The following is a 21,247-nucleotide window of genomic DNA, read 5'->3' on the forward strand; positions in this document are numbered from 1 at the left end:
GCTTTCCCCCTTTTATTTTTTTTAATTTTTTTTAAAAAGAATCCCCCCTAAAGGGGGGGGTTTTTTCCTTTCCCCCCCCCCCCCCCCCCCCCCCCAAAAAAAATCATTGTTATCGTGAATTTCATAGAATATTATTATCAAAGGCATATAAATTTTTATGGTTTCTAGTATATTCAACTTTTGTGTTTTTCATAAATATTAGATCCTTGATAAATAGTATATTTTTGTCCGATTAGCTATGAAATTCACATGGCAACTAAAATGAAAAGCGTTTTCATGGAGGTGAATAATCGAGATAACAGGTTTTGGGTGTAAAATTTATTTTGAGAGAGAATGAATCCACCTATCTCTAGGATTTTAATTTAGAGATTCTTTTTAAGTGTTTTGAGTAATCAATTTCTTTTTACATGGCGACTTGAGTAAAAGAGTGTTCAGGAAATTTTATAGTGTGCTAATTGCTGCACCATATAGAAAAGAGTCAATTTTATTTTAGGCATAAAAGAAAATTTACTTCGTTCGATTCGAGTTATACTTGCGGAACTATAGTTTCAATAACCATAATTAAGCAAATCTAGAGTTTCATGTTAAATATGGCAAAGGAAGTTGTGTAAATGGTAACCATCAAAACGCATTAGCTACGTCTTCTTGTCCATGTACTGGTACGCAGTACAATTGTGACAACTTGGATCATCAAACTATGGCGAGGCAACAGAAATATCACAAGATGTTAACATTGAGAATGTATTGAATACAAACCTAGTCAATACATCGAAAAACTATACCATCTCTCTATAAAGCTTCCAGTTTTTATTCTTTTAGGTCCATAACATAATAACTTTTCCTCAGAAAAAATTAATGTCTTTAACCGAAGTTATTATTTTTAGTTAAGTCTACAGCATAAAAAACTAATACAATGGTTTTTGACTAAACAGTAAGAGATAGGAAGGGACAAGCCTCGGTAAAAGGAATGTTACTGACATTATCCTTGAATGCAAGTTAATTAGAAACATCCAAGTATACTTCAAAACCATTATTAAATATATAATTAAATAATAAAGGCAGCTCTAATCGATAATAATATATTAACGGCAAAGAATCTGAAGTTTCATGATATTCATGGTAGGTTACAAAATATGGGTGGCAATTCTATCATGGCAGGGGAGTAAAAGGGGTGCCATCTCTATCTAGTATAGTATAAATAGATATGGTGAGCATCAGGCTGGGCACAATTTATCAAAGCAAATTAGCTATCGAATATATAAAATGGTGATAAATCTTTCACCTTAGTGTAAATTATATCTAAAATGTGTTGCCTAGGCTAGCTGACATTGCTAATTTTTCATTTCTGTTTTGAACGAACGCAGGATCTACTTATTACCAGCAGCTTTTTAATTCTGTGCATTGCTATATCGAGCTTAGTAGGCATTGGAGATGGCCGGAACACTTTTAACGTTGTTGATTTCGGTGCGATTGGAGATGGCAAAACTGATGATTCTGATGTAACTAAATGAATCTTTAAATCGCCAATGCAACTTTGTATTTGTGTTTTATGTGTTGTTATTGTAGTTGTTATTATTGTTTCTTTTATTTTGACTTGTTAATCGTGTCTGTTTATGCATCAAATTAAGGCCTTTGCAAAAGCGTGGACAGATTTCTGTTCAGCTACTGGAGACTCATCAACACTGGAAATACCCGCTAATAAAGCATTCTTATTACAGTCAACTACATTTCGTGGTCCTTGCAAGTCCAATAGTGTTAATATTCAGGTAAAGTATGTTGTGTGTGTGTGTGTCTCTGTGTGTATCAAGTTACGTACAATTCCTTGATTATTATTTTGTTTCTTATTTGGTGCATGGCAGGTTTCAGGGACCATTGTGGCACCTGACTCAAAATCCTGGAAACAATGTGGCAGCCAATGCTGGCTGTCTCTCTACGATGTGCAAGGTCTCAGTATTGATGGATCAGGAACAATTGATGGCAACGGCCGTGGTTGGTGGAACCAGGTGATATATTTATCTACTTTTTCATTTATACGTTCTGATTCTTGAGTAGATTCTTCTTTAATTTTAATAATTTGAGCTAATAACTCAGTTTATCATTATACTAATAAAAGACTTTGAACAATTTATTTCAGGGGGAAGACGGGTGCAATCGACCGAAGGTAACCGAATTACCTTTTTAACCTCCTTAGCTAATGCAACCGCCTCCTTGAAGAAATGAAACATGAATATTGTCTGTATTAATTAAGTGAACTAGTGTTTCAGAAACGAAAATTCTCTTGTTGTGAATATGCAATTGCAGGCTGTATACTTTCACAACTGTAATAATCTTCAAGTGAAGGGGATAACTATTGTTAACAGCCCAAAAAGTCATATCTCAATAAATACCTGCAATGGCGTATCCGTCTCTAATATTCATATAGATTCACCTGAGGACAGCCCTAATACCGATGGAATTGACATCTCTTCCTCCACCCAAGTTAACATTCTGGACTCCTCCATTAAAAGTGGTAAATTTATTTCAAGTTCATCTCTCCTTTTTAAAAATAAAAAATAAATTATGACAAATAAAGCTGATAAGTCAGGTAAAATTGTGATACATATATAGGTGATGACTGTGTTGCCATCAACGGCGGATCCTCCAAGATCAACATTACTGGCGTCGCATGTGGACCGGGTCATGGAATTAGGTTTAAATTAATTTAAACTATGATTCTCTCCTAATCCGAGCTTTTTTCTGGAACTAATTCATGCTTATTTGTATGTACGTGTGAATGTTTGTAGTGTGGGAAGTCTTGGACTCGATGGAGCCGATGATAAAGTAGAAGAAGTGCACGTCCGGAATTGTAATTTCACTGGAACTCAGAATGGAGCAAGGATCAAAACAAGCCCGGTAATAGGATAACAAAAAGTCAAAAGATATGAAACGAGCATTTAAACTCTTTTAAGTGTAATATTTTTGCTGCAGGGAGGTTCAGGATATGCTAGAGGGATCTCATTTGAGCACATCACACTCATAGAGTCAAAAAATCCTATTATAATTGACCAACATTACTGTGTCGGAGGAGGAGGCTGCAAAGGGGTATATTTCTCAAACTTTATATATATCTTCATAGAAATAGTTACAGTAAATGTTCTTTTTACTTCTTGGTAATTAACCAATTACTCAGTTAATTTCTCTATATTTTTAAAGATTATCCAAAAAATCTCTGTTGTATATATTTGTTTTTGTTAATATTCTTTTATCTTTGAAATGCTAGATTCATCAATCATGAAAAAAACAACAAAGATTGTTGTTTGTTTTTTAATCTGAAATCTGAATTTAATTTTTTTTCAAACATTTGTTTATTTTAGATTGTTTGTTTCTTTAACTTATCACTTATTGTCAGATAATTTTATTTGAATAAAAAAAAATCCACTTTTATTTGAAGTCTGAAGTGTAAATGTAAAATTTTAATTTCAAATCTCAAAAATACCCTTAAAAATTCATGTATTTCTAATATTATGTATAAACCTAATATTTTTGTATTATTCTCGAAATTATGTTTTTTAATTGCTTTAAATTCTTATTCACATGATAACATTAACTAAACTGAAATATTGAATAAATCAAGTTATGTCCATTGTGATGAATCAAAAATAAAATAATAGTTTTGACTTTATAATAAAATTTGATGTGATTATTACATCTTTTATTAAAAAATTAAATTAACATCAACAATGATAGTATTTATTTTTAATGTTACCAAACTAATCAACCTGTGAAAATTATAAATTGTGAAGAACAAATATATGCACCACTTAAAAGGATATTTATTTTAAACTATTAGCTTTTAAGTTTTTCTCTTCAGATGTTGAAAAAGAAAAAAACAAATATGTCATTCATATATTTTCATTCACACTTATTCAGAATTCAGCTAAATTAAGACATATTTAGATTTCAGATAAAAAAACAAACACAACCATATCTTTTAAGTTTTTGTTTTAGATACGATAGCTAACTTATTAATTAGCCAAAACCCAAGGGTTATATATATATATAATATTAATTTTTTAATCGTCAACAAATAATATGCAGACATCAGCTGTGAATGTGAGCGAGGTTACGTACAGTGATGTGCGAGGAAGTTCTGCGGACGAGAAGGCAATCACATTCGATTGCAGTGAGGAGGGTTGCTTTGGGATCAAAATGGAGCAAGTTAGCATAACATCATCTGTGCCTGGAAAAGAGACTATCGCCTATTGCCAAAATGCACATGGAACTTCTAGCTCAACTTCGCCTCATGTCGGTTGCCTTACGGGTACTGTATTCTAACAGATGTTTATTGAACCATTTGGTCATGAATATGCCTATAACGAGTCTTGTCCTTAACGATGATTAATGAGATTACAATTTAAAATTCTCTGTTATTCTCTTTGTCTAATGTGTGTGCCAAAATAGACGTCGAGTCTCAAATTGCAATGGTAAAATGCACACGATATAAAATTGCCTATGAAAATACCGATGCTATCTCATCTAAACTAAAAGACGGAAAATCTGATTATTGATTGACTTAATAACTAATTAAATTAAGAAAAAAAAGCATAACTAAACATTAGTGATCGTCACTAATAGCTAATCAAATTAAGAGAAAACATATAACTAAAAAATTGAGAAATCTATGTTGCCAATCCGGCCGGAGTGGTAGAATTAAGAACCAAAATGGGGGTTACTCTGTTTTAAGTAATAACTAAAAGGGTTAGAATCGTTATTTCTTCAACAATAAAGCTAAAGACCCCAGTATTTGAGTTTCAGCTTGAGTTCTCATAGTAGATGTCACCAAAAGCTAGACAAGTATTTACCAAATTAATTAAACAGCCGAAAGCTAAAACATATTAAGCCTGACTGCCTTATTGTACCTATTGGCCGGCATTATCCACGACTTGGTGGTTGTCAAATAGCTAGCTAGCTTCCTTCCATATTGCAAACAAGTAGTATATGCAAATTTTCAGTAATGATATACTTATTATAGATAGTATTACAGTTAATACACCATCATTATAAAATTTAAAAAAAAAAGTTCACTACATGATAAAAGAAAATTTCACTATAAGACAATTTTTTTTCTTTTATCTCTTATAGGCGTTGTTCTAATTACTGTACATACATCATTATTAGTAATTTTTTTGGAAATCAAACAAATTAATAGGCTTATACCATTTATATCAATTAAATTAACCCTAACAGCTCTATATAAGGACATGAAAATGAATTTCGTTTTAAGTGGGAGCAAGCACTAAACTTCAAACCATCATGAGGAATTGAGGATCTTTTTGCTCCTCCTCCTCTCTGCCTTTCTTAACCAAGCTTCTTCAGGCCCTAGCAATCAAACTAAAGTCTCTTTCTATTTAGCTTCATTCAGTCCTGAAAGTTGCAATAATGACAGCCTAATTTGCAGTGGCGTGGTGACTGCATACAGTGGTTTCCTAACCCTTACATCAGAGCCATTGACTGGCTATTCGACCTCTCCACCAGCTGCGCCCCTAGACAAGGTCGGGCGAGTTCTGTACCATACCGGCATCCTTTAGCACCACCTTCTCCTTTAGGATATCTAAGTATCGAAATTCATTTGGTTCTGGAGATGGGATGTCATTTATTTTTGCGCCCGCAAGCAGTCCCTCACCGTTTGGCAGCTATATATGGCTCAAATCTTGGAATGGCGAGTTCTCACCTTTTGGTAAATATCTGTCAAAACCTAATATTGATCTCTAGCAAAGTTAGTTATGTTGCCCCAAATGCTTGACTAGGGTTTTTCAAATAGTTATTTTATTTTTTCTGTCACTCGACTTCCAATTTTGAGAATTTTTTTTTCTTCAAAAGTTATCTAATTTTTTCTTAAAGTTACTTAACTTAATTTAGAATATACCACGACATCTAGAATATAATCTGTTTTCGATAGATTTTGGGGTAGGAAAAGCCAAACCAATCTAGAACAATGAATTTGTATTTTTGGGGGAGACGGGGTACCTCACTAGTTTGTTGTGTACAGTGTGGTGTATCTGAAATCCGGGGGAGGTGAGAAGGGGAGAGGGAGTGGTAACAATGGTGAAAGGTCAAAACCAAGAGAGATATCCTTCAAAATGAGATTCATGACTGCAAAACAGTGAAATATAGGTTAGAGGTGAAGCTGGGGTACCCCAGCGTTCACACTCCGACACTCAAGTTAGCAAACTCAAGCTTTTATGGCAAAGAGAGCTGGCTAGCCCTCTGTAAATTAGGGTTTAAGGTTGAAGAAAACCTATTTTTTGGAGTGTGAGTGTTAATGGTGAGTGAGAGACCTCATTGAGAATGAAACATAGGCGCCTTTATATGTGGAGTACCTCAGCTGCCACGTGGCGTACCCTTTTTGGCTAACATCTTTTTACCTTCTTATGATTTTTGAGCCGTTATCTGCATGTTTGCGGTGTATCTCATCCTTTGGAGACATGGCGCGCGCTGGAAAGTGGTCCCAGGTAACTCTGCAGTAGCTGTCGGGTAGGCGGCTGAGGACCACTGTCCTTGGGACAATGTCCTCCACTTTTGGCAGAGGTGGCAGGCGGCTGTCCCCCCTTTTTAGCACGACGTTTTTGATTCCTGATTCTGACAAAATCGAATAATATCTTTTTAAGAGGTGGAGACGTTTCTCATGGCGAATATTTTCGAAGGATTCTCTTGCATCCGATCTGCCGAGTACCTCCGATTACGCGGGGTACCTCAATTTATGTGGGGTATCTTTAATTGCGCGGGGTACCTCTATTTGCGCAGGGTACCTTGAATCATGCCGGTTACCTCAGATTGTACGGGGTACCTCAGATTATGCGGGGTATCTCAGATTGTGCGGGGTACCTCTAATCACGCCGAGTACCTCCAGTTATGCGGGGTACCTCTAATCAGGCCATGTACCTCTAATCAGGCCATGTACCTCTAATTACGCTGGGTACCTCTAATCATGCTGGGTACCTCTAATCACGCCGGGTACCTTTAATCATGCGGTGCACCTCTAATAAGGCCGGGTACCTCTAATCATGCTGGGTACTTCGAGTTATTCCGAGTACCTTGAATTATGTTGGAGTTATTCTGAGTACCTTGAATTATGCTGGAGTTATTCCAGGTACCTCGAATTATACGGGGTACCTCGAGTTATTCCGAGTACCTTGAATTATGTTGGAGTTATTATGGGTACCTTGAATTATGCTGGAGTTATTCTGGGTACCTCGAATTATACGGGGTACCCCAATCTATGCGGGGTACCTCGAGTTACTCTCGAGTTATGCGGGGTACCTTTGACCGTGCCGGGTACCTCTAATCATGTCAGGTACCTCAAATCATGGCAGATACCTCTAATCGTGCGGGGTACCTCTAATCATGTCGAGTACCTCGGATTGCACTGAAGTTATTTCATTGTCGATATATGGCGTTTTGCTATCTTTCTTATTTTTCCCTCAAACAACATCCCCCTAGTTTTTTTTGGCGAGAAATATTGGAGGCAACAGAACTTACATAAAAAGTAGGAGCGACACGTGACGATATAAAGTTTAGCTCGATGGGTAGCTGAATAGAGGACGCCTCTAGGGGTACCCTCATGAAGGGAAGATCTCTAGAGTGAATAAGACTTTGAGGGGACACTTTGATGAAGTTTCAGAGGAGAAGGCCCATAAGGTGGAAGACCCTGAGGAGCTTTAAGTTAAGCTTGAGGACTTGGTACCTCGACAGAAGAACATAGTTGACAATTCTTTTGAGCGCATCATAACCGAGGAATGAAGTGTTGATATGGGGCTGGTGGTGCCAAGAGTGGAGAACTAGGTAGATAAGCTGGCTATCTTGAAGGCAATTGAGAATAACAGGGCTCCCCACACATCTTGGTCTGAAAGCCCATGGAGATCAACTGGGGTGAAATATGAGTGTGCAACCCAAGAGGGGGGGTGAATTGGAATTTTAAAAATTATACTAGCAAATCCACACAACAAGCAATCTAATGTCTTAATAAAAATTGAAAGCAATAAGTTCAATCAAAGCACAATAATTAAATAGCAAGGGAAGAGAAAGCAAACTCAAGGATTTTTACGTGGTTCGGTAATCCCCGCCTACGTCCACGCCTCCAAGCACACCGGGCTTGAGGATTTCACTATCCAAGCCTTTCCAAGGCTTCAAACGTTTATAATTGACTTCAAGGTGTCAATGAACCCTTACAACAAGAGATTATCTCTCCAATCTCTTCACTCCAAGTGTTTCTCACACTTGTACTCTTACAATTTGATGAGAAATGAAAATTACAACAAAAACTCTCTTTAAGAGTGGATTTACAAATGATAGCTCAATGAAGATTTAATCTATGAAAATTTTCGAATTTGAAGCTCAATATAAGTTGTGTGCACTTGTTTATGCTTGCTTGAGTTACCAAAAATGAATTGGTTTTGAGTTTATATAGTTTGAACTCAAAAACTAGCCGTTATGCACATTTTTGGTCGTAACCGGCTTGCCGTTTATGGACATCCGGTTAGTCGCTTTCGTTTTGGATGCTTACTGCCCCGAATCCGGATTTCTGTTTATCAGTATCCGGTAAGCCGCTTGCTACAGTAACTGCTACAGTAAAACATTTTCCAAAATTTATAGTTTGACCCCAAAACTTTATAAAACTATACTATAGCCCAAAACGTTATGAAACTTTACAAATAGGTCCAATTTCAGAATTTCTAAATAATGCTTTGTTTATCCCAAAACTTTCTGAAATTATGATATTGCTAAAGATGCTATGACACTTTTCAAATAAGTCCTTTACCAAAATTTCAAGCAATACTTGTTTATTTCAAAGTTTTCAAAATTCTTTCAATTAAACCATAAACTTTGAAAAACAACCAATTTCATAAAATCATTTTTCCATTAAATATGAAACATTTATAATGTGAAAATAATGATTTATTTAAAAAGAATAAAAACAATCAATTTCATGAAATCATTTTTCCATTAAATATAAAACCTTTATAATGTAAAAAGAATGATTTTATTTAAAAAAAATATTAAATAATTTAGGCTTAAAAGATTAATCATTCTTAATCTTGTTTGTTATCATCAAAATCAATATTATGGAAACATATATGTTAACATGGGGTACCTTAGATGAAGTCGCTATAAGGTACCCTGATACCGACGCTTGTGTTTCTGCTATTTCTAGCACTTTTGTTGATCCCATTATCCTAAATGATAAAGGTGAAGATAATCATCCTACTATGTAACCTTGTTTGGCATTACCAACAAGGCGTATGGGGTACCTCGGGTACCCTTAAGCTTGGATATTCCCTGAGCTATCTGTTACTTCATGGCGAAATAACCCAATTTAATCAAACATATGGCGATTCCTCCAGATATGCTTGTCGCTTATCTTAAGATTTCTTAGGGTTCCTCCTGGTGTATCCGAGGAATAACTTTCTGGCGTGGGGTACCCTTAATCAGCGTATGACGATTTTCATAGAAATGCTTCCCGCAAATCTTCACAAAACTTGTGGCGATTCCTTTTGAGAGATGATGGAAAACCTCATGATCCACCATTCACTCTAAATCAAATATGCAAGACAAATAGTAATAAAGGTGGTTGCTCGTCTACCCTTATGCAAAATGGTCGAAAATCTCATGATCCGTCATTCGCGTGGAATCAAATAGACAACATAGATTGAGATAAAGGTAGCTGCTCGCTTACCCTTATGCGAGATGGTCGAAAACCTCATGATCCACCATTCGGATGAAATCAAATAGACAATATAGATTGAGATAAAGGTGGTTGTCGCCTACCCTTATGCGGGATGGTCGAAACTTCATGATCCACCATTCGTTTAGAATCAAATATGGCGAACAAATAATGATAAAGGCTGCTCTGATGTTAAGTAAATTATCATGAATAGGGATAGGTCAGGTACCTCGGGTACCCTGGAGTAAGGTGATCTCTGGATACCCTCTTGCATCATAATAAACAATACTCAACAAAATATATAAAGTTAGTTTAATAGTGAACATATTCTTATAGCATTTCAAGCTACTCATCCATATAAAAAATTGAGAGGCAAATAAAAGAGCACACATTATCAAACTTTGTAAAGAAAATGCATTCATAGAGAGTGGCAATATGGATCATTATATGACATTATTTTGTTATCCTAAGGAGAATATGAGAGATCCCGGGATCACTTGTTAATGTCATTAAAGGCTTAAGAAATTGACTAATTTGGGGTACTCTCTAGGTACCCCACGTTGCCAAACATATATTTCAAACACACAAGCATTAAAGAAAACAAACAAAATAAGTAGAGAGAGGTAGAGTGTTATCACTTTACTAGTAGTATGATTGTTCTTTGTTGTTCTTCTGAAATGTTGGTGCTTATTTTGACGGTCTTTGTTGGATTGGTGGCACAAATTGAGACTAAAATTAGATCTTCAATCGGGGTACCCCGTTTTTCATTTTTGGGTATTTGAAGATCCAAAGGTGTCTCCAATTCACATTTGGGCTCAATCTGGTCCCCGTGGGGTACCCCCGTATAACTCCAAAGTAACTAGTTATGGGGTACCCCACCATCGAGGCCTCAGTGGTGGCTATTGCTGCTTTAATGGTGGCGACCTTAGAGGTTGCAGTACCCATAAGATACCCTGAGTGTTAAACCCTCATCCCTGCGAGGCAACCCGTAGAGGGTTTTGCGTTCGGGGTACCCTTGGTATTGAGGTTTCCGTCCTCTTGGGCTTTTTCTTATTCTTTGTGACCTCAGTCTTATCTTCTTGGCGCTTCAAATGGCATCTCTCATCCATCTCCATTTGCTGCAATGCCCGGGAACGGGCTTCCCCATATGAAAGTGGGCACTTCTTTTGAAAGGAACACCATAACTTGCTCAACCGTAAATTTTTCTCGAAATGGGTCAGTGTGTGTTAGTTTCCAAATGCTCCGGTTCGCAATACCTCTTGGTGGAAACGGCTCACATACTCCGCCAAAGGTTCAACTTCCCCTTGATTGATAAAGGTAAGTTTGGAGGTTGTCCTATCTTGAGTAGAAGCATAGGAAAACTCTTTAGTAAATTCAGATAACAATTGGTGTAGGGAAGATATGCTACCCGCTTTCAAAGAGCGAAACCATGACTTCGCGGGGCCCGTGAGTGTGTGTGTAAACATCTTACACATGGCGCTCTCATCTACACCCTTGATAAGCATTTGGTCACGGTATAGCTCAGCATGCTCCGAGCGATTAGTGGTACTCAAGTATTGAGGTATCTGAGGCATGGCGAACGCCTCAGGGAGAGCTGCCGTCCGAATCTCCATAGTGAATGACGATTGGTAGGTTATTGGCGTTGGAGCAGCTGTGATGTTTTGCTTCTCGGAGAGGAGCTTCACTTGGGCTTCTAAGTTCTCCATTTTTTCCACAAGTTCGTGGGGTACCCTCGGGGTACCCAATGATGTCGCCGTCATTTGAGAAACCTTTTTGGCGTTTAACTTTTCACGGAGATCCTCGTGGGTACGCTTTGCATGCCTCATACCCTGGCTGCTGCAGGAATTGCAAGAGGTGGTAGAACGCTCATCTCGGGAGCCCATGGTTTGAAACTTATAACGGGTACCCGATGACCTATGCTTTGGCTTGCTGGCCTCAGGTACCTCTCTTCTGACCATAGCTTGGTTGTCCGTTTAAGGTGGTGGAGCATCTAGTGTCACTGGTGGAAGTGAACTTTCAGGTGCTCGAGATCCAACCGCCCTAAGTATTGCATGGGCAAGATCCTCGAAACGCTTGTGAGAAACAAGTTCCTTATCTTGGTGAACACACGTCGATTGCTTGACACCCTTGCCCTTGCTGATGCAGGCTACCCTTCTTGCGGGATTACTACTTTCACTACTGTTGTCATATCTCATCCTTGTAGGACTCGCCATTAAACCTTCGGGAGGTACGTCGGGTGCCATGTATTGGAGTACACACAACAACTAGTTTGGTAACTGTGGAGGAGGCTTTTTGTGCGCCTCCCCACAGACAGCGCCAATTGTTTTTGATAGATTTTGGGGTAGGAAAAGCCAAACCAATTTAAAACAATGAATTTGTATTTTTGGGGGAGACGAGATACCTCACTAGTTTGTTGTGTGCGGTGTAGTGTATCTGAAATCTAGGGGAGGTGAGAAGGGGAGATGAAGTGGTAACAATGGTGAAAGATCAAAACCAAGAGAGATATCCTTCAAAATGAGATTCAAGCCTGCAAAACAGTGAAATAGAGGTTAGAGGTGAAGTCGGGGTACCCCGGCGTTCACACTCCGACGCTCAAGTTAGCAAACTCAAGCTTTTATGGCAAAGAGAGCTTGCTAGCCCTCTGTAAATTAGGGTTTAAGGTTGAAGAAAACCTATTTTTTGGAGTGTGAGTGTTAATGGTGAGTGAGAAACCTCCTGGAGAATGAAACTTAGACGCCTTTATATATGGAGTACTTCAGCTGCCACGTGGCATACCCTTTTTGGCTAACGTCTTTTTACCTTCTTATGATTTTTGAGCCGTTATCTGCATGTTTGCGGTGTATCTCATCATTTGGAGACGTGACGCGCGCTGGAAAGTGGTCCAGGGTACCTCTGCAGTAGCTGTCGGGTAGGCGGCTGAGGACCACTATCCTTGGGATAATGTCCTCCACTTTTGGCAGAAGTGGCAGGCGGCTGTCCCCCCCTTTTAGCACGACGTTTTTCATTCTTGATTCTAACAAAATTGAATAATATTTTTTTAAGAGGTGGAGACGTTTCTCATGGCAGATATTTTCGGAGGATTCTCTTGCATCCGATCTGTCGATTACCTCCAATTACGCGGGGTACCACAATTTATGTGGGGTACCTCTATTTACGCATGGTACTTTGAATCATGCTGGGTACCTCAGATTATGTGGGGTACCTCTATTTGCGCAGGGTACCTCTAATCACGCCGGGTACCTCTAGTCATGCGAGGTACCTCTAATCAGACCATGTACCTCTAATCACGCCGGGTACCTCTAATCATGCTGGGTACCTCTAATCAAGCCGGGTACCTCTAATCACGTCGGGTACCTCTAATCATGCGGGGTACCTCTAATCAGGCCGGGTACCTCTAATCATGCTGGGTACCTTGAGTTATTCCGAGTACCATGAATTATGTTGGAGTTATTTTGGGTACCTTGAATTATGCTGGAGTTATTCCGGGTACCTCGAATTATACGGGGTATCTCAGGTTATTCCGAGTACCTTGAATTATGTTGGAGTTATTCTGGGTACCTTGAATTATACTGGAGTTATTCTGGGTACCTTGAATTATGCTGGAGTTATTCCGGGTACCTTGAATTATACGGGGTACCCCAATCTATGCGGGGTACCTCGAGTTACTTTAGAATTATGCGGGGTACCTCTGACCGTGCCGAGTACCTCTAATCATGTCAGGTACCTCAAATCGTGTAGGGTACCTCTAATCATGTCGAGTACCTCAGATTGCACTGAAGTTATTTCATTCGTTGAAACGTGGCGTTCTGATATCTTTCTTATTTTTCCCTCAAACATAATCCAATAAGTTTTTATCACTAATATAAGAAAGTCATTAGATAACTTTCAGTACTATATTGTACCTCTCAACTAGATTCATGTTAAGTGGTGCTACAGTGGGAGTAACTAAGAAATTTTTAAACTAATTTGTAGTTACAATGCATAAACTGTCAGTAAATGATTGTCTACTACACCGAAGGTATTCCAAACATTCTGGTATTTACATTGCCGCTTTCGTAAAACTTATTAATTCTTATTATGCAAATTAATTGTAGATAAGAATATTTTAGCGGTGGAAGTGGATAGTTGTAACTTATAAGAATGACTTTGATCTGGATAGAAACCATGTTGCTATGACACAACAAGTGTACGCAAACAGTTGCAGCTAAGAGTCTCAATAGTACTGGAGTTGAACTAAAAAGTGGAAATTCACTATAATTGATCTGAAGAAGTTGCTTTATGTCTATTTGCAATACGTTGTCATCCCACCAAAGAAAATTTTCAAACAACATATTGACATTTCAAATGTAGTTCCAAGCTTTGTCTAGATCGGATTAACAGCTGCTACGGGGGCCTTCTCTGAAAGCCATCTGGTTCTTGATTGGACGTTTACTTCAAAGCCATTGTCGTCCCACTGATCTCTCAGGAAATGAATCTGGCTTTTGTTAACCATTTCAAGCTCTTGTACTTGCTTTATTATGTTATTCTTCATAAACACCCCCCCCCCCCGCGCCGCGGCAGGAGCTTTTTGCTCTTTTTATTTATTTATGCACTATGTTCTTTCTTAACTACCTTTTTTAGATATATATACATATATATATCCTAGTTCCGTCAAGATTATTGGACAAAAAAAAAATCAGATCATTTTAATTAACTACATCTTCTACCTGTTGGAGAATTATAACAATTGAATAATTAAAATAAACACTCTTTTATTTCTTCAACAAGACTCCTCAAATAATACAACTCTTATTTTTTTCACTCTCTACAATTTAGAGATTTTGTTGCTTCTCTTGATGCTTAAACTGAAAACATAAAAGAATGTTTATACATATTAAAAATCAATCAAAACTATTCATTTATTCAATTACCACACAAATCCTCACTGGTTATCAAAATCTACCTCTCACTTATTTCACCAACCACACCAACCTTACCTACCAAACCTAGTACCACAAATCTTATCTACCACTCAAGCTCACCTATCTTAGAAAGTTCTATGAGATGGACTAGGCTTTGTATTTTTTGGACTTGGATAAAAAACAAGTTTATGATCAAACATCTGCCCTTAAACTTATTTTATACCACCCAATAAAGTTCTCAACTTGAAGAAGTCTTCTTCCTTCAGTGGCTTGGTAAGGATGTCAGCAATTTGATCATGTGATTTGACATACTTTGCTTGTATTTCCTTTCTTTTAATGCACTTCCGTATGAAATGGTACCGAGTGTCAATATGTTTACTTTGATCATGGAAGACATGATTCTTAGCTAAGGCAATTGATTTATTATTGATGAAAATCTTTGTAGGTTCTTCTCGTGGCAAACCCAAATCTTTCAATAAATTTCTTAGCCAGATTGCATGATAAATACTTGATATAGCAGCTACGTACTTAGCTTCACAAATAGAAAGTGTAACAATAGGTTGCTTATTCGACACTCATGTGAAAGTAAAATCCCCATAAAGAGCACAAATCTTGTGGGGCTCTTTCGATCATCTACATCTCCACCCCAATTACTATCGCTATATCCAACAAGCTTGTAATCTTTAAAGAATGAGTATAACAAACCCTATATTTCTTATGTCTGCATTTCTTGTGAGAGCCAAGCAATAATTAAGCAAGAATCTTTATCTCTTGGACATAGCTAACTCCCATGCATATGTCAAACAACTAGTGGGATGCACATTTTTAATTATTCGAAGTCCCTGTGAGTATACTTGAATTTGTAATTGAAATGATTATTAGGATCATAACATTTTACTCCATTTTTTTTTTGGGCAAACCCTGGCAAAGTAAAACAACTTTGTTAAAGAAAAAAAAGGTAGAACTAGAACACTTACAAAGTGTTTGTTTTTTTGTCTTTAAATTAGTCTGGATTCTAAATAAAGTTAAATGTCTGAATGTAATGACATGTTTTTTTTTAAATCCAAATCACTAGAAATAAGTATTAAATTATTTTTTAATTTAAAATATCTAAAAGCTAATATTTTTACATTTGTGCTCTCACAAACTATAAATGTTAAACAAATAACAAATTTACCAAAGAACATAAATAAGATAATATATTATCGTAACATAAATCATATTCAATTGAATACAACCCTTAAATATTCTAAATTAGTATATGTTAATCAATTTTATTGCAATTTACGATGTTTTTATATGAAAAATATTAATAAAAATTATAAAATAAATAGTGCTAATTTGAAAAAAAATAAAAAGATAAAAGTAATAATAGTCTATCGCTATATTATCATAGATTATAGAGATGGATAATAATGCTAATTAGTAAATTTATTTAGGTAAGGATGAAAATTAATTAATTAATTAGATGGGTATTTCGACTTTTTAGATTAAATAAAAAAGTTTAATAAATTGGTTTAATAACTTAATGACTGAAATTTTTTATTAAGTTAAAAAAACAAACTTAATAAATTAACTGATTAAAATTAAGTTAATTAAGTTGTTATATCCAAAAAAAAAAAAAAAAAACAGCCCTTTAGTCAAGGAGATGTAAGGAGATTTAACCCTTTATATATTTTCTACATAAAAGGAGGACAATGGGAGCAAGTTGAAATATCAAAGAAGCAAAGCCAAGAGCCTACGAAGGGGAAAAAATGATAAATGAATAGCCTGATAAAAATATTCGTTTTTTGTGAATTTTTAAAATTTTAATTTTTGATAATTTGATAATTTTGATTTTTGAAAAGATCCTCAAAATTAACTAAAAGATAGAAATTTTATTTATTTATTGGTTGGCTATGTTTACAACGACTTTGGGTTTACTCATAATGATAATGATATTATTCTATTTGTTCTTGTTTTCACTTTTCTAGTTGTTCCGGATATACACATTGGTTGTGTTTGTCTTATTTAAATCTTGTATCTTTGTCACTTGTAGTGATTTATCATTCAGTACTAAGTGAAAAAGATTGAATGATCCAATTAGAATACTTTTTAATCTTGTATATATGTAAAGCATTCAAAGCGATACTTACCTTACTTTTTCTACTCATCCAGAGGATCCTTCCCAAATTCCATCAATGCTATATATATTCCAGGAATTATTTATCATTGCTTGAAGGAAAAAGATCCATGAAAAGTGATGTATCTATCGATTTTTAGCATGCTAATATGCTAATGACATAACGGTGTTGTTGTTGTTGTTTGGGATAGCCCTTGCCAAAGTAAGGAAAATATTATTACAAAAAAATTAAAAGATTTTATTATTCATGGACATAAAAAAAAGTAAATGCTTGTTTAGTTTTCATATTTTGACGTAAGTACCTATTGGTCTCTATATGCTAAAAATGTCCCAAGACACCCTCTAGTTAAATATGTTATGTTTTCATTCATATTTTTCTTTGCTTTTAAAATATTATCCTTATAACAATATTCCTAAAATTAATTAATTTATCAACAAAAAAGTTAATTAACAAATTAACCAATAAATATTAGTATGAAAGAACTAGTATTTTTTGTACCCTTACAACAATCTTGCTTATAATTATTTATAAATAAATCAATATTAGCCAGCTTGAAATGTTTAATATTCTTGCAACAATTTTACTAATAATTATTCAAACTACCAAATTAATCGTAAAAGTAAAATAATAATATAAAAATTTTCAGTAATTTTTATTTTATTTTTAAGGCTAATTTGATAAATTAACATTTTATTTTTTCATTAGTATCACCAAGAATATTGTTGCAAGGATATTACTGTACAAAAAAAAAGTAAGGGTAGAAATATAACATTTTTGATAGTAAGAATGTCTTAAAATATATATTTTTTAAAATATGGAGACTAAACAAACTTTTAAATCAAAATATAAGGATTAAATAAATATTTAGTCTATAGAGAATTTACCCTAAACAATCTAACAAAAAGGATAAAAGACAAACAAAACAAAATATTAATGTGCAGCGACAACAAATGCAAAATAAATTGCCTTCAGAATCGATAGGATTGAAGGCCATTAGTATCTTTGTGACGAAAAGATAAAATCTAAATAGAAACAGCATCCCACCGGATGAAATCATCCACTTTAGAACTCTTTTTAGCCATCATATCAGCACCATTACCTTCTCGCGTCAACATACATGAGTAAAATGAGTGACCATAGGATCAAATAAAGATAGACAATTAGACCAACGATCACTAGGTTGCATGATAATATAGATGCAGCATAACTTGAGGACCAGCACCAGCGAGTACCATGCCCCCAATAATTTTGTAATTTTTAGTCTTTGAGTTTGAATGAGAACCAGATTTTCACTAAGATAAGCCCCTAACAAATTTCCATACTCAAGAAACTAAGTAACTTATAATTTAGGGTATTTTTTAATTGAGTCCTCATTATTTTTGGAAAAAAATTCAGAGACCAGAAGTTTACTAAATGAATTAATTAAATCCTTTCAAGTACAAATTAATATCATTGAAGTCCTTAACTTAACTCTTCAGTTAGAAATATTAACAACGTTGAGGACATTTTAGTAAAAGAACAATTGAACCCTTCCTCATTCTTTTATTTTTGACAGGTGGCAATAGTTTAAAGCAAAGTCAATTCACCTAACCAAGTTAAAGTTCTTTCAAGCAGAAAAAAAAAAACCTCCAGAAGAAACTGTTGTATTCTTCACGTGAGAGGAGGGATTGAGAGAACGTGGGATGGCGCCAAAAATGTTGTATAATTCTACTGTGATTTTGACCAAAGCTTTGTTAGCATTGGGTGAGTTCAAGTATTGGAGAGAAGCCGAGCTTAAAGGTTAGTAACTCTAATTTTTAAGTGATTTTTGCAAGTATTTTTTGATAAAATTGTTTCCGTATTTAGTGATCTTTGTGAAAAATTAGGTTTTTCAAGTCTATTTTCCTAAATGACAAACTATGTTTAATTATTGGTGGATTTTTTTATTGAATGTTGTATTTTGTTAATATACTTTTTTTTAATTTGCTCTTTATATAATAATTAGACCAAATACACCATATTTTATGGGCTTTCTTGAGTTGTTGTATATGTACAATATTTCATTTCAACCAATTGGTATTGTTATATTAATAAGATTGAATTCATTGTATTTGCTTTTTTGTTCATGTAAAATTGAATTCTGTGTTATTATGAGTGGTAATTTTTATATATATTAGACTAAATTCTCTATAGTTGTTGGGTTATTTTTTCTTTTCAGTTTTTATTTTTATATGTATTAGATTGATTTTTCTTTTATACTTTTTTTAACCGAATTACATGTATATTTCATTTAGGTTGGGTTTTTTATTCTTTGCTAAATAAAATTGTATTAGTTTAGCCATTTTTTGATGCAATACTTTTTTGTTTTAAAATTGATGCAGGTAGTCATGTTACCTTTTTTTTTGTTGGTTAAAATTAATGTGGTGGTGTATGAGATAGGATATAGGGACCCAGAGGAATATAAGATTATTAGGTTGTTTCATGAAATTCTAGAAGTCATGGTTAAGTATAGACACAATTAAATGGATTTGATTGAAATTTTTGTTGTGTTGCCATGGACTACAAGTAGGCAGAGGAAGCTAGTTTCAAATGATAGTGAATTGTATTCGGTTTTTTAGGAGTTTTTTACTAATAGTTGTCCTGTTATTGAGTTTGAGGTGCACACTGGGTTAGGTGGTCAATCATGTCATGAAAGTGTTGCAATAGGATCTGAAAATCCTGTCAATATAGGTGTTAGTATGGGTAGTGATAAGTTTGAAAAACTTAGTGAGGATGACTTTATCGAAGGGCACTCATTTGATGAAGAGAATGGTCTCTCACAAATGTATGAATCCATTGTTGATAATGAGTGGAAACCAAATCTAAATGGTTCAGTTAGTCTAAAAGTAGGAAATACCTTTGAATCTGTTGCATTATTAAGAGAGGTTATGGTGAAATATGCAATCCAAGAGGGTTTTGAGTTAAATAGGATTAAAAATGATGGTGTTAGGTATACTTGTTGTTGTGTTAATCCAAAATGCACTTGGAAACTTCATGCTCCATCCATGGTTGATGGGATAACTTTTAAAATTAGGTATATTAAAGGGACACATGATTGCTAGATTAAATCAGTTAACAAAGATGCAACAGCACCTTGGATAGCTAAAGTTTGTGCTGGACTTATTCAAACTAACCCAGGAGTTGGTGTAAATGTCATAAGAAGTGAGTTAAAAGATAAACATGGGATTGAATGTGACAAACAAAAACTATACAGGGCAAAAAAATTTGCATTAAAAAACCTAGGTGCTGACCACATTGCTTGCTATGGAAAGCTTTTGAAATATGCTCACATTCTAATGAAAATGAATATAGGTGCTTGTGTTAAGGTAAAGGTTGATAGGCCATTGTCAAATAGCCCAGTTTTTCAAAGGTTTTTTTGTCATTTCCTGCACTTAAAGTGGGGTACTTAACTAGGTGTAGACCTTTCATAGGATTGGATGGATGTCACTTGAAAGGGCTATACATGGGAGTATTGTTATCTGTTGTTGCATTAGATGCTGATAGTGGAATTTTTCCACTGGCTTTTTGCATATGTGAGGTAGAGAACTATGATAGTTGGGGTTATTTTTTTATCTTTGTTGTATGAATTCATTGGGGCTGATGATCATAGGTCTGTAACTATTATTAGTGATAGACAAAAAGATCTTTTATGGGGATTGGAAAAATATTGGCCTAATGCTAGTATTAGATATTGTGCTAGGCATATCTTTGCCAATTTAAAGTGTAAGTTTCCTGGGTTGAATGTCATGGGGTTATTCTGGAAAGCTTGTAGGGCTGCAAATCAGTATGACTTTGAGAGGGCAATGAGTCAAATTAGGGCTAAAGACCAAAATTGTTATGAATGGTTAAGAAAAATACCACCTGCACAGTGGTCTAGAAGCGGGTTTGATCATCATGTGAAATCTGACCATATTACAAACAACATGACTGAATCTTTTAATAAGTGGGTGGATGAGGTTAGGGATAAACTTGTCCTAACCATTCTTGAGCATATTCATAGACAACTAATGGTGAGAATGTTGAAAAAATATCAGCTAAGTGAAACTTGGCAAGACCATTTGACCCCATATGCTAGAGAAAGACTAAATCAATCCTCAAATGAGGCAAGGAGAATTAAGGTATTTGGAGGTAGAGGGGAGCTGTTTGAATGTTGTCAAGCTGGCTATAGAAACTTCCTGGTACATATTACAGATGGTATGTGTGAATGTGGGATGTGGCAAGTTAGTGGAGTGCCTTGCAAACATGCAGTAGCTGCTATTTTTCATAAAGGAGGGCAACCTGAAAATTATGTGCATCATTATCTAACCATCTTTTATGATGACATACATGGGGACTATAAATCCTATTCCTGATGAGTGTGCTTGGCTTGAAGTGGAAGCTGAACCTTCCCCTGATGTTGTGGTGCCTGTGAAGGTTGGACCACCTGACATAAAGGCTCCAGTTGGTAAACCGAAAAAGAAAAGAACAAAAGAACCTGGTGAGACCAAACTAACTAGTAAAAAGTT

At 35.5% G+C, this 21,247-nt stretch overlaps 1 protein-coding gene across 1 annotated transcript; it reads left to right on the forward strand.

The window, feature by feature from the left end:
* Window positions 1-276: 276 nt before the first annotated feature.
* On the forward strand, window positions 277-4,314 carry LOC18054680 (probable polygalacturonase At3g15720). Its single transcript, XM_024192446.1, has 9 exons — window positions 277-282; window positions 1,365-1,499; window positions 1,629-1,766; window positions 1,860-2,003; window positions 2,302-2,509; window positions 2,608-2,689; window positions 2,784-2,892; window positions 2,968-3,081; window positions 4,078-4,314. Exons 1-9 carry the CDS (start codon window positions 277-279, stop codon window positions 4,312-4,314), a joined length of 1,173 nt encoding a protein of 390 aa, XP_024048214.1.
* Window positions 4,315-21,247: the final 16,933 nt, after the last annotated feature.

Source organism: Citrus clementina, unplaced genomic scaffold (assembly GCF_000493195.1).
Source record: "Citrus clementina cultivar Clemenules unplaced genomic scaffold, Citrus_clementina_v1.0 scaffold_1, whole genome shotgun sequence".
In the NCBI taxonomy this organism is placed as follows: Eukaryota; Viridiplantae; Streptophyta; class Magnoliopsida; order Sapindales; family Rutaceae; genus Citrus; species Citrus x clementina.

What these genes read in the sequence shown, in the direction of transcription:
- LOC18054680 (XM_024192446.1), top strand. An exon ending in CAAGGATCAAAACAAGCCCG is followed by an intron (nt 2,893 to 2,967) that starts GTAATAGGATAA and finishes TTTTTGCTGCAG; the next exon opens with GGAGGTTCAGGATATGCTAG. An exon ending in GAGGAGGAGGCTGCAAAGGG is followed by an intron (nt 3,082 to 4,077) that starts GTATATTTCTCA and finishes AATAATATGCAG; the next exon opens with ACATCAGCTGTGAATGTGAG.